Source organism: Periplaneta americana, chromosome 14 (assembly GCF_040183065.1).
Source record: "Periplaneta americana isolate PAMFEO1 chromosome 14, P.americana_PAMFEO1_priV1, whole genome shotgun sequence".
In the NCBI taxonomy this organism is placed as follows: Eukaryota; Metazoa; Arthropoda; class Insecta; order Blattodea; family Blattidae; genus Periplaneta; species Periplaneta americana.
In genome coordinates, this window is record NC_091130.1 from 126,299,862 (window position 1) to 126,313,599 (window position 13,738).

Sequence of the window (13,738 nt, forward strand, 5' to 3'; positions counted from 1 at the left end):
TAGCGGTCGTTATCAGAAAATTAATTTTCGACAGTGGGGATCCTGGTGGTTTTTCTCTTTTATATGTTGCCATTTCATAGCATGGGAATGGCCAATCTGATATTTTTGTGGTCGGGAGGAAAAAGGTCTTAAGTCAATTTCTTGTGAAAATGAGATTTTTATATAGGCTATTCTGAAAGCGGAAACAATTCTCTACAATCTGGTAAAACGGTTAAAGTCAAATAAACTCCTGACTGGATTTATAGAGCGTTACCAAATGTCCAAGTACTTTTTGAATCGAACACACACAGAATAAAGGACTTAAGAATATTTAATACTTTATTCCTTACAAACATCACATGTTTACTTTCCATGCTTCTCTATTAAAAAGGCCTAACTTGTATTTTGGCTATTTTATCACATACTGATGCCCTTTCCTTTTAAAACTTTAAGCACCATGGGAAAACAATCCTATAACTGTTTAAGACTCATTTTGCATGCCCAATAATTTACATTTCTCATTAATTTTGACATGAAAAAGGTATTATGTTTAAGTAGTCCCTTCTACTCAATTTGGGTTCTAGTCTTAAAAGGGCTTAAGTGCGGCTATTTTTGTAAATAATCAAGAAAATTGTTAAATGAGCAACATTACCTATTTTATAAGAAATATAAACAAATAATATCCAGGAAAAACCTCTTAATTAAAAAAAAACTTTATAGTTGACACCAATTTCGATCTTTTTACTGCTCTCCTAAAAAGTATGAAATTTTTACTTAAGACCTTTTCCCTCCCGGCCACATATTATGTGATCAGGGGTACAGGATACCGACTTTTGATTTCTGTTGACGTGAGCATGTGCGTTTTGATTAATAATAATAATAATAATAATAATAATAATAATAATAATAATAATAATAATAATAATAGTAATAATAATAATAATAATAATAATAATAATAATAATAATAATAATAATAATATACAGACTGTTCCGTTTAGGAAGATGTAAAATAAAATGGCTATAAAATTTATGATAGAGGTGCTGTAGAATTCATTTCAGTTCCAATGTGATACTGAAGCACGGGAGTTTTGTATCATCATTGTTACCGTATAAGAAACAAAAGAAGCTACTCAGTAACAAACAACCGAATAAACAAAATGCTTCTTGAATAGATGGGTATTTTCTGAAGAAGCAACGTTCCATAACAGTGGGCGAGTGAATACCCATAATGCAATCATATGGAGACTTGAAAATCCACATGTCTCATATGAACTGGAACGCGCTATTTCTAAAGTTAATGTTTGGTGTGCGGCAAGTCGCTATAATCTATATGGGCCGTTTATTTTCGCAAAGGAAACAGTTCGATCAGGACCATATCTGGATAAGTTGAAAAACTTTTTCGAACCACAACTGCAACAGGAAAACAACATGGGTATCGTGTTCCAATAAGATGATGCACCGCTTCACTGGGCAACATACGTCCGTGATTATCTGGATGACACATTTGGTAACAACTGGTTTGGTCGAGGAGGGCCAATTATATGACCTCTAAATTCCCCACACCTGACACGACCCGATTTCTTTCTCTGCGGTTTCGTTAAGAATGATTTGTAAATTGTAAGCAGATTTGCAGAATTTCAGTAGAAGGTCAAATATAAATATTACAAACAGATTCACAAAGTTCTAGTAAAGAACTCCAATGTAAATATTGTAAAATGATTTACAATGAAAGATCAAATGAAAGCCGAATATTAGTTCAGTTACACCTTCGAAAAATAATTCGGAGAATTGTTCCGGAAAATAATACATTCGGATAAATTATCGTTCACAAAATGTTCCTTTCGAAATTACATCCATTCGAAATTTGCCGTTCGGAAAATTGTTCATTCGGAAGAATGACAAATGTCTCATTTCCGGTGGAGAATATGTTGAAAAATAGTTCAACAATATCTATATCTGTTCCAATAAAACCTTCCATGAAATTGGGTTTTCTTCCTGTAAACGACGCCGAGAAATTTACTTTCTTGGAGGCCCTCGTAACTGCGCTCGAGTGGCCAAAATTTGTATAAGCATTTGTTCTGACATTAACACGGTGGAAAGAAAAAAAATAACTTTTTTATTTACCCACATGTGAATATTTGAATCCTCTAGATTCAAAACCCCTTAAAGACCATTTTGTCCAGAATTGAGTTATGCCCACATACTGCTTGCTAAAAAGGAATTCTAATGATTTATATTGTTTTAACTCAAAAAGCCACTAAATTTAAAGCAAAAGTCACTGTTAGGTTGAAAATTCCCTCTACCTTTAATTTGTGAAAGTGGATGTAGGGGATTTTGAATCTATAGGATTCATTTGCTTGTGAGTGGTCAGATCTTCAGATGCTTCTGTTATGTTATTAATTTCTTTTAATATTTCGTTACTAGAACATTTACTTGAATGTTTTCTTTGCAGTTCCTAATGAAGTGAAACTCATGAAGAGAGAATATTTCAACCGTTGGTATGGTCTGAGTTCATACTATATGGCCCTCACAGTGTCCAAGATTCCTATTCAGGTAAAGAGCATCATTAACATGAAACGGATTGATGGATAAATGGATTGATTGATTGATTGATTGATTGATTGATTGATTGATTGATTGATTGATTGATTGATTGATTGATTGATTGATTGATTGATTGATTGATTGATTGATTGATTGATTGATTGATTGATTGATTGGACCAACCGATAGCCAAAGTTGATTTTCGATCTGCAGATGATTTGGCCACGCAATTATGTAGCTATGGTACTTCAGCCGCTACCTTAAAAATTCCTATGTACTGAAATTTAATCGCTACCAGTATCTTAAAAAAATCCTCATTATTGCGAGATTATGCCCAAGAAACGATTTGAGCAAAAATTTCCTGGTGTTGTTTTTCAAATCGTTCAACACTTCATCGTTTAGTAGACACATTTCGGAAGACTAAGTGTTACAGATAAAAAAAAATACCATATGCGTCGAATGTGCCGAGAAAACTTTGGAAGACAATGAATTTAAACTAAAAAATTCTCATAAAAATTTCCTCGGTACGCGCAAGTTGATACAACCTAACTAACACAATCAGAAGAATAACACGCAATCTAACGTCAACACAACAACTCCTACACACTGAACTTGGCTGCCGAGCGTGCGGGAGGCGGTTTGCCGCGTGTTGCATGGTCTTCGTGCCGGTCGCGGGCCGCCCGTTCTACCTACTTTATATAAGGCTGTAAACGAACGTTCTGTAACATATTCTGGTTCCTTAGCTATGAAAACATCAGTAAAACAACTATACACTTCGTTTATTTGCAAAAACGGAAACCCAAAAAATATAGTAGGCCTAAAAGCTTTTCAGTAGTGGAAGATACAATTTTCCACGACCTATTAAACTATTTTCCGATACAAGTTTTGAGCAGCTAAGTGGAAGTTTCGTCCACGTATTTTACCATTGATCAGCCGTCGGCAGAAATGTCATCGCGATTCCTGTTATTAAGTGACGTTGCTGGGGCAGACAAAGAATACACATCACCCCTCCCAACCAAGCCTTTGCAGGTACATTGTACAAGTAGCTACCAGTGGCGTAACATATAGCTAGTTAAGCATGGCTCTGTTCAAAGGTAGGAAACGCGTTTTTAAAGAAGAATGGGAGGAGACGTATTTTTCTTGTGCTTATGAAAAATATAGTATGTTTATTGTGCTCGAAAGTTTTAAAGGGTATTTATCAACACAATATTAAACGTCATTATAATGTAGCCTATGTCGTAAAGAGCACCAGAAGATCACAGGGCAATAGCAAAACGTAGTAGATATGTACGATATGGAGCGATCATTCATTACAATGATAGATATATGGAAATCAAGTATGAGGGAAAAACAGTTCCATCATTTCCCATGCTTACAATCTCTTTCTGATATTTCTGAATGAAATTTAAATAATTATGCTTATCTAAATCTAAAAATAGAATTTCATCAACGGAGATTCGATGATTTTAAAAATATTGCAAATGATTTCTTACTTTCTGCGAATTCTTTGACCATAGACATAAACAAGGTTGAGCTAGAAATGCAGCAAGTAGTAGCTGATTTACAGAGTGATACATATTTACAAACGCGGTGCAAAGACATGTGTGGTTTAAATTTCTTTAAAATTCTGTCAACGGAAAAATATGCTTTTCTTAAGTTATTTTCCGCCAATATAGCGGCTATGTTTGGTTCCACTTACAGTTGCGAACATTTTTTTTTTCAAAATTCAAACTTACTTACTTACTTACTTACTGGCTTACTGGCTTTTAAGGAACCCGCAGGTTCATTGCTGCCCTCACATAAGCCCGCCATTGGTCCCTATCCTGAGCAAAATTAATCCATTCTCTATCATCATATCCCACCTCCCTCAAATCCATTTTAATATTATCTTCCCATCTACGTCTCGGCCTCTCTAAAGGTCTTTTTCCCTCCGGCCTCCCAACTAACACTCTACATGCATTTCTGGATTCGCCCATACGTGCTACATACTCTGCCCATCTCAAACGTCTGGATTTAATGTTCCTAATTATGTCAGGTGAAGAATTGGTCGTGCCAGAGAATCAGTCCCATTCCGAGGCTTATTTGAAGGATTCGTAACAAGCTGTTTTTTACAGTGAAGGGTTGTTAGCCCTTCGCTCAATCCCCAAGCTGGAGGACCACCCCTCATCGGCTGTCCGCGACTGCTTATTCAATATATTCACAGCTACCCTCCATATCTGGAGGCCGTCTCCTCGATCCGCAACCTGAGGACGCGCCATGCCGTGGTGATAGGGACCCACAATACATTGAAACTTGCAAAATCAAAACAAAGATCGCGGCCGAAAGATGGAAGTTTATTCGCTATCTTGAGATTGGCTGCTTGAGACATAAACTTAGAATTCTGTGGCGCCTTGAAAGTTACGGTACAGTAAATATGAAGTTTGTGATGGCTGCACGCCACTGATGTCTGAGCGGGCCCTCCACCCTACCCACAACCATGCAACGTCATGTGTATTGCTGGTTGCATTGCCCGATGTCATCGTGAGTACAATTCTGCCGATGACTGCCACATACTGTTCAAAATCATTCACAATAATACAAGCTGGAAAGTTAAGCTTCATAAGAACATAATTATTTCTTGAAGATGGTAGAAAACGTAAATGTAGTAATCTGGTAGTAACGCATAACCAAAGGTGTATAATTAATAGTTATTTCTCAACTCATGAGCAAGGATTAATAAGTAAAAGAATGCGGAATAATACTCGAAAGTTCCATATACATAATATTCTCCCGCAATCACAAATAAATATTAAGTAATTATTAACCATGTTACTTACTTCGCCCTTCCTGTTGATTTTCAGAGATACAACACTAACTGGTTAATGTAGACCTGCATCAGCTCTGCTATGCTATGGCAGAGTAATTCTCTTTACGTTGCACACGTTGCGACGAATACTTGATATGATGATAGGCTAGCACTTGTATCAGCTTTGTTCTCGTACTCAAACTTTTCTTAATATCATTTTCACTGATTTTCACGAATTAATGTATCATCGCCTCTTATTTTATTATTTTTTTAAATGATTGCACACTGTTTGACGGTTGAAGTTCTTATCGTACTTATATGTTCCAAATTTGACTTACGAAAGTTAATGTTACGATCTGATTCACCACACGCAATATATTTTACTAGAACACGCTTTCTTTATACAGCATACATAAAACTATAATTTTAAGCTTGATGTTTTATTCAGCATTTGAAACCGATGATGATGATGATGATGATGATGATGATGGTGATGATCAAGCTGCGGATTTTTAGGCACTAAAAACAGTTGAAATAGGCAGGCAAAATAGGCATTCAAAATTCTAAAATAGGCATTTAAAAGGGCACTAACAAATTTCTAATTCTCGATGGCTAACACGACCATAGCGTAGCATTATACACTACTCTCTATAGGAATGTCATTATGGCAGTGAATAACTAAGTATTCGTCCAAATGTTGTAATGAGAACTGATGTCTATTGTCTGTAAGAATGTTCTTAAATCGGGAGAAACTCCCTTCCACTTCACATAAAGTGATGGAGCAATACTTCAGGGATCCAATCTCAGCTGGGGACTAAACCAGTGGGAACGCAGTACCGTCAATGTATTTTCCAATCAGTGCTTCTGATGACTTTTGCTTTGGCATATCTCCACGGTACACTTCACGTATCACAGCAGAAAACTCAACTCCAAACTCAATTCAAAAACTTACAAAACGAATACACAGTTTAAAACAACTACCCTAGTCAACTACCACAATGATTCATGCGGCTTTCGAAATACATTTTTTCTTATTGGTTGATTTTAAATTATTCGATTTCTCCGCGCTTTGGTAGCAGTAAAACATAATACATAGAATTATCGATAGTTCTATATCACTTCCCTCTGCTGGATAAAAAAGAAACAAATTACAGATTCAAAAAATGTCGATAGAATGGTCAGAAAATTCAAGTATAATAATATAATACGGATATTTATGCAACCTTTAGGCATTTACTAGTGAAATAGGCAATTACAGGCACTATAGAATTCGCATATAATACTCACAATGTCTTAAAATGGATATGTAACTTAAAATCTTCCGCCTTCAGGTTAAGGATTAAAATAGGCATATAGGCATAAATCCGCAGCTTAATGATGATAGATTTCCATTCTGACTCCACGTTTCAGAACACATCACTTTGACGTCTGCTCTAAACATTAGATAAGGTTGGTTGGCTGGTTTCAATTTATTTAGAGACGTCTTAAACAACCAATGCAGTGTGTATATTAACGTCTTTGTTAATTCATAATTAAGAAACTAACGATTATGTAAGTATATATAAATATGTCAATATTACTAATTATTAAATAATTATTACAGTTAATGGCAAGTAAAAACGTAACTATCACAAAAGTAAATAAAGTTAACGCAAGTATAAATTATTGTTCCAGTGCCGACGACGCACCTCACTAAACGTTAGATAAAAGTGAATAACTGTTTGGTTGGTGGGCTTGTGTTCCGACTTCATGATCAATAGGGCCGTGACATCAGTATATTTGTATTAGTCTGAGGTGAACATACGACGCCGGACAGAATGTAGTTCGATGTGTTTCAAGTACAGGCAGCGGAAGCGAATTTGACACACCTAAGCAAGCATGTTCCGTGTTTTGTATACGATTATTGCGTATTATAAAATCAAGACAATACAATTACGGTCTTGCTAATAAAAACTCTATATAGGCCTACAGATGTTTAACTGTCTTATACTTATACAATGAGTAGCTCGTTTATAAGTCTTGTGTAAATTCCTTACTAATAATAGGTATTAGTCGCGCAGATGGTAAACGACCCGATGGTCTCACCTTAATTCCATGGTCTAGAGGAAAATCTTTAATTTGGGACTCCACTTGCGTTGACACTCTAGCTCCATCTCACTTACCGAATACCTCCAGACGCGCAGCATCTGCTGCTGAATTAGCCGTGAAGAAGAAAGTCAATAAATATGCTCATCTTTTAGACAATTATATCTTTGTCCCATTTGCTGTGGAGACCTTCGGTCCTTGGAGTCATGACGCTAAAGTTTTGGTATCTCAAATCGGCCAAATTTTGATCTCCATTACTGGTGATCGCCGTTGCACTACTTATTTGCGTCAGCGCTTAAGTATTGCTATTCAACGCGGAAATGCAATGAGCGTTTTGGGTACTCTTCCAGAGTCCAGCCCTTTGGACGAACTTTTTCTCCTGTAAAATTTATTATCTCTATGTAAATGTTTATATTTAGTTTTTATATATGTATAATCACTACATACGTCGTGTATAACAGTATAACTGTTACATAGCTACGTCATAGTTTCGTCATTACTTCGTTACGAAAAGTAATAGAATATCTGAGGTTCTCTATTGCATCCGGTAGAATGCTCTAGTGTGGCGTGTTAAGTATCGATAGTACAACTGGCTCTAATCGATTACCACAGTATATTTTGGTCAAAGAGTACAAGCTACAGCAATATTATTCTAATTATTCTGTGCTCTTTGGTTTGTTGTTTTGTGGTTACAAGGTAACCATCATCATAAAATGACAGTCGATACGAACAGCTGTTAGAGGGGCGGCCATTTTTTCTCTATATACAACACTTAAACAAGGGGTTTCGTGTATATATCTACTGCAAAGCAATTCCCATTGTATAGTTACAGCCTATTTATACATCCATTGCTTATGCATGGTTTATTAGTAACGTTTTCTGTCTCAAATGTGCATAAGTCTCGTATAAAAACTATACACAGTTTTTTAGTAAGACTGTTATTGTATAGTAAGGGCTAATATCGGAAAGGTCTAAAATGCTGGTGAGGTTGAGAAATCATACTTAAATTGTCACAAATGTGGTAAAACTTAAGTCTGAAAATATGTTTTATTTTTATATTTAGAGTTTTGCATTACAGTTTTAGAAAACCGAAAACGTATTACAATTTTGCTTTCTCTATATTTAACTTTTACATTAATTTATTTATCACATCAATTTCGTATCTTACTTTTCTTGCATGTTGTTCGCTTAGTTTCGGTTCCTGCTGCAATAAACAACAACATTTATTTTCAAAGTTTCAAATGAAAATGACTGCCGAATGTCGGATAGTATAACCTTGTATGCAGAAAAACTGCGTTCAACATCGGCTGAAACCAAGGGCGCATATGTAAAATATTTCCTATTATCAATTTCATTTCTACATCACACAGTAAAACAAAAAAAACGTGGTTTCAATTCATTATGCAAAATTTCAAACGTTTTATTAGATAAGTGCGATTGTTACAAACTTGATGTAGAAATGAAATTGATGATGTGAAATATTTTACATATGCGCCCTTGGTTTCAGCCGATGTTGAACGCAATTTTTCCGCATACAAGGTTATACTATCCGACACTCGGCGGTCATTTTCAGTTGGAACTTTGAAAATGAATGTTGTTGTTTATTGCAGCACCAACCGAAACTAAGCGAACATGCAAGAAATTAAGATACAGAATAGATGTGATAAATAAATTAATGTAAGTTAAATATAGGGAAAGCTATAGCCTACGTTTTCGGCATTCTAAAACTGTAATGCAAAACTCTAAATATAAAGAAAAATATCTTTTCAGAATTATGCTTTCCCGCTTTGTAACAATTTAAGTATGATTTCCAACATTCTCAACCTCACCAGCACTTATACCTTTCCGATATTAACCCTTATATACAATAATTGTATTGTCTTGATTTTATAACACGCAATAATTGTATACAAAACACGGAACGTGCTTGCTTAGGCGCGTGTCAAATTCGCTTCCGACTACATTCTGACCGGGGCGTCGCATGTTCACCTCAAACTAATACAAATATACCGATGTCACGGCCCTAAGGATCAGGTATTTTAGGCCTGGTGCCAACTAAAAAAAAGTCCCGCTTGGATCTACGTTACTTTGTTTTGTTTCAGGGTTATTCCATAAATCTGCAAATGAGGACAGACATACGGGAAAACATACTAACCCGATTTTTATTAAAATGCCTCGTGGTACAATTTAAAATTATCCGCGATGTAATCTCCGTATCTAATTTTGAATAATACGCAAAATTTGGTCAACCCTGGCGCAATCTACCTACACTCCAGGGTCAAGTGCGGCCGAAAGAATGTCATTAGATTAGATTAACAGAGAAAATTTTTGATTCCATCGGGAATTGAACCAGCGATCTTCCGCCATGAAGCATAGCGACGCTACTGTATCCCGCCCCTGCTGTGGCTCAGGCAGGTGGTCTGGGTGCAAATCCCGATAAAGACTAGTATTTTTCAACAGTAATCTCACTAGAGGTTTTGATTTATCTAGAGAAAATCAAAACTCGAGTGGGATTTAATTGACTATTACACGATTAGAAGAGAGTATATACAGATTAGAAGTAACGAAGTACTCCAATATAATAAACATTAATTGACTTACGAAAATACAACTGTCTTCAAATGTATTATTGTACCATCTCAACATTACAAATATTACGCTAGATCCATGCTAGATGGCAGTGGTATGTTATGATTATGTGACGTTATCAGGTGTGCCAACTATGGAATCTTCATTGAACTCTGTAGACGGTTACAAGTCAAGGCTTTGTTGATTCAATTTCATTTTTATTAAAACAGTTGCATTCCACTTCAATTATCCGGATCCCAGTAATCAACGTCACTTTACAAATGATTTTCAATAAATCTTAGTATTAAACAATCTCTGATACGTGACTATCCATAATATCATATAGCAGAAGCTATAACATAACCTAAATAATATAAACAAGTGTTAGAAAAGTTTTAATTAGGGATGATGAAATAAACAAGAAAAGTTTTAATTAACGATGATGACATAAAAAATAAACATGAATAATTTTAAAAGAAACAATTATTAAAAGTACAATTTTCAAATTTGAATGTTTTAGTGGTTGGTGTTAGTGTTTTATATTAGAAATGTGCGTAAAAGAAGTGGAACTCGTTGATGTACATGGTTTATTCCTCAACTTATTCAGGATTTCCGAATGGTGCTCTTCATTTATTTGTAAATAGGATTTCAGGGAAGATGCATAGGTATGACCAGTGATCTTTATTAATTCTTGTTCTTGAATGCCAATGCTGTGCGTCGACTGGAGTGGTTTGTAATTTTTTTTTTTTTTTTTGCGTCCAGACCAGCGCAGTTTGAAATGTTGGCAAACAAAGAAACAAATGCTAGGGACGCGATAAAATTAAACAAATGCTAGGGACGCGATGAAATTGTGCGATAAGCAGCCATGATTGGTTGAAATACGTCCTTTCGTACCGTTTTATTGGTCAAAAGTTGTATGACGTAGTAAAAGTGTAATAGTCAACAGTAATCTCACTAGAGGTTTTGATTTATCTAGAGAAAATCAAAACTCGAGTGGGATTTAATTGACTATTACACGATTAGAAGAAAGTATATAAAGATTAGAAGTAACAAAGTACTCCAGTACAATAAAATATTAATTGACTTACGAAAATAAACCTGTCTTCAAATGTATTATTGCACCATTACGCTAGATGGCAGTTGTGCCAACTATGGAATCTTCATTGAACTCTGTAGACGGTTATTAGTCAAGAAGGCTTTGTTGATTCAGTTTCGTTTTTATTAAAACATTTGCATTCCACTTCAACCATCCGGATCCCAGTAATCAACGTCACTTGACAGATGATTTTCAATAAATCTCAGTATTAAACAATCTCTGATACATGACTATCCATAATATCATATAGCAGAAGCTATAACATAACCTAAATAATATACACAAGTGTTAGAAAAGTTTTAATTAACGACGATGACATAAAAAATAAACATGAATAATTTTAAAAGGAATAATTATTCAATGTACAATTTTCAAATTTGAATGTGGTGGGTGGTTCAATTGATGTTATATTGGACGTGTGCGTAATAGAAGTGGAACTCGTTGATTTAGGCCTACATGGTGTATTCAACTTATTCAGGATTTCCGAATGAATAATTTTAAAAGGAATAATTATTGAATGTACAATTTTCAAATTTGAATGTGGTTGGTGGTTCAATTGATGTTATATTGGACGTGTGCGTAATAGAAATGGAACTCGTTGATTTAGGCCTACATGGTGTATTCAACCTATTCAGGATTTCCGAATGGTGCTCTTCATTTATTTGTAAATAGGATTTCAGAAGATGCATAGGTATGATCAGTGATTTTTATTAATTCTTGTTCTTGAATGCCAATGCGAGTCATATTTGAAACTGCTGTGCATCGACTGGAGTGGTTTGTAATTATATATATATATATATATATATATATATATTTTTTTTTTTTTTTTTTTTTTTTTTTTTTTGACGTCCAGACCAGCGCAGTTTCAAATGTTGGCAAACAAAGAAGCAAATGATAGGGACGCGATAAAATTAAACAAATGCTAGGGACGCGATAAAATTAAACAAATGCTAGGGACGCGATAAAATTGTGCGATAAGCAGCCATGATTGGTTGAAATACGTCCTTTCGTACAGTTTTATTGGTCAAAAGTAGTATGACGTAGTAAGAGTGTAATAGTCATTGTAAAACCCACAGTTATAATTTTGGCGGACAAAGTCGCAGTTGGGATTTTTCTCCGGGTTCTCCCGTTTCCCCATGCTAGGCGCCTACATCATTCCGTCAGCATCTCCGTATCATTACCATTTCATAACATTCTACGATCGCCGACTGACGAAGGACAGAGGAGGCTGGTCTGGGCACGAGTGGAGTTGCCTAACCCGAATACACAGCGAACCTTAGCGCAGTCAGTTGGTGTGGATAAAGAGTGCGCCTAGCTGGGGGACCATTGGCCGTGTGCACCATTCACGATCATCTAGCCCGTTTATTAGCAATCACGGAAACATGGTTAATTCTTGACAGCGATCAAGTTACAGATGCGGTGCACCGACATTTTCCCTCGATCAACTCAGTACCGTCAGCTGACGGTACGCTCGCTTGAGAAGAATCATCTGAGCGCTAGGTTACCGCGTATAAAACAGCGAACGAACGCACTCTGTTAATTATCGCTTCGTTTTTGTTTGTCGGACTGCTTTCAAACATCCTCGCAGTTTTCAAATAAGTTTCAGTAATCATGGAAGAAAAAAAGGAAAGAGCACCTAACTTCTCACAGTTCGCAGTGAGAATTCCTTTAGAACTCGTCAGCAATTATGCATCCATATTACAGAATAAAAGTACTGACGGAAGTTCTCTAAGAGAAAAGCAGGCTACCTGGTTGGATTTAATCTCACAATTCACATGAGTTATACGTGTTTACATAATTCCACATAATTTGTAACGTAATTTATGCAGTGGTTATTTCATATTATTGATAATAATTGGGAAAATTTCAGTATACGGATACCTCACTGACAATTATCTTGAAATAGGCTACTAAAAAGAGCAGATTTGTATGTGTTTGTCGAATGCACATCATCTTGCTTACGAAAAGACAATTTTAGTGCCAATAATTTATTTGGGAAAATTTCATTATACGGATACCTCGCTAACAATTATTTAAAATTACAAAAAAAAAAAAAAAAAAAAAAAAAAAAAATTCGTCTGTGTATGTCGAATACGCATCATCATGCATACGAAAAGGAAGTTTTTAGTGCCAATTTATTTTGTGTGCACAAGGTTGGAATTTTGGAGTAAAAGGGAAAGGAAAGTATCCTTGTTCTGAAATTTATCCATTTATTTTGTGTTCACAAGGTTGGAATTTTAGAGTAAGAGGGAAAGGAAGGTATCCGTGTAATTTTTCTTAATTCAAGCGTAAATAGCCTAATTGTCCAAAACGTCATGTAGGTCCTAATAGTTTCAAACGGCAAATCTATAGCTAATAAGTGATACTCTCGCATTCTACAAAATGGTAATTTAGTTTTGCTATATTATAACCGGCATAGAATAAGTACTTTATTATTATGTTAACAAAATTGGACAATAGGCCTAAATAATATTTTGTCCTCAAGTAAAGTCCCGATCTTCCAAAGCAGAAACATATATAAAACATTAGTCTATTTTGAGAAAAAAGAACATTTTTATTATTCATCTACAAACTTACTCTTTCTACATTAACACCAATTCTGTTATTTCCGCAGTGATTTGCGTGTTCAAGATACATCATTTCATCTTCAATTCCATCAAGTACGTCAAATCGTGCCGC

At 35.4% G+C, this 13,738-nt stretch overlaps 1 protein-coding gene across 4 annotated transcripts in view; it reads left to right on the top strand.

Annotated features, from left to right (window-relative positions):
* Positions 1 to 13,738, top strand: part of LOC138713718 (ATP-binding cassette subfamily G member 4) — a 405,479-nt gene that overhangs the window by 324,615 nt on the left and 67,126 nt on the right. For all 4 annotated transcript variants that reach the window (XR_011335970.1, XM_069846026.1, XM_069846028.1 and 1 more), the window contains one exon: positions 2,434 to 2,534. Coding sequence is in view for 3 of the 4 variants with exons in the window: in XM_069846026.1 (XP_069702127.1) it covers positions 2,434 to 2,534 (101 nt within the window). In the remaining variant the exon portion in view is untranslated. The remainder of the gene's footprint in view (positions 1 to 2,433; positions 2,535 to 13,738) is intronic.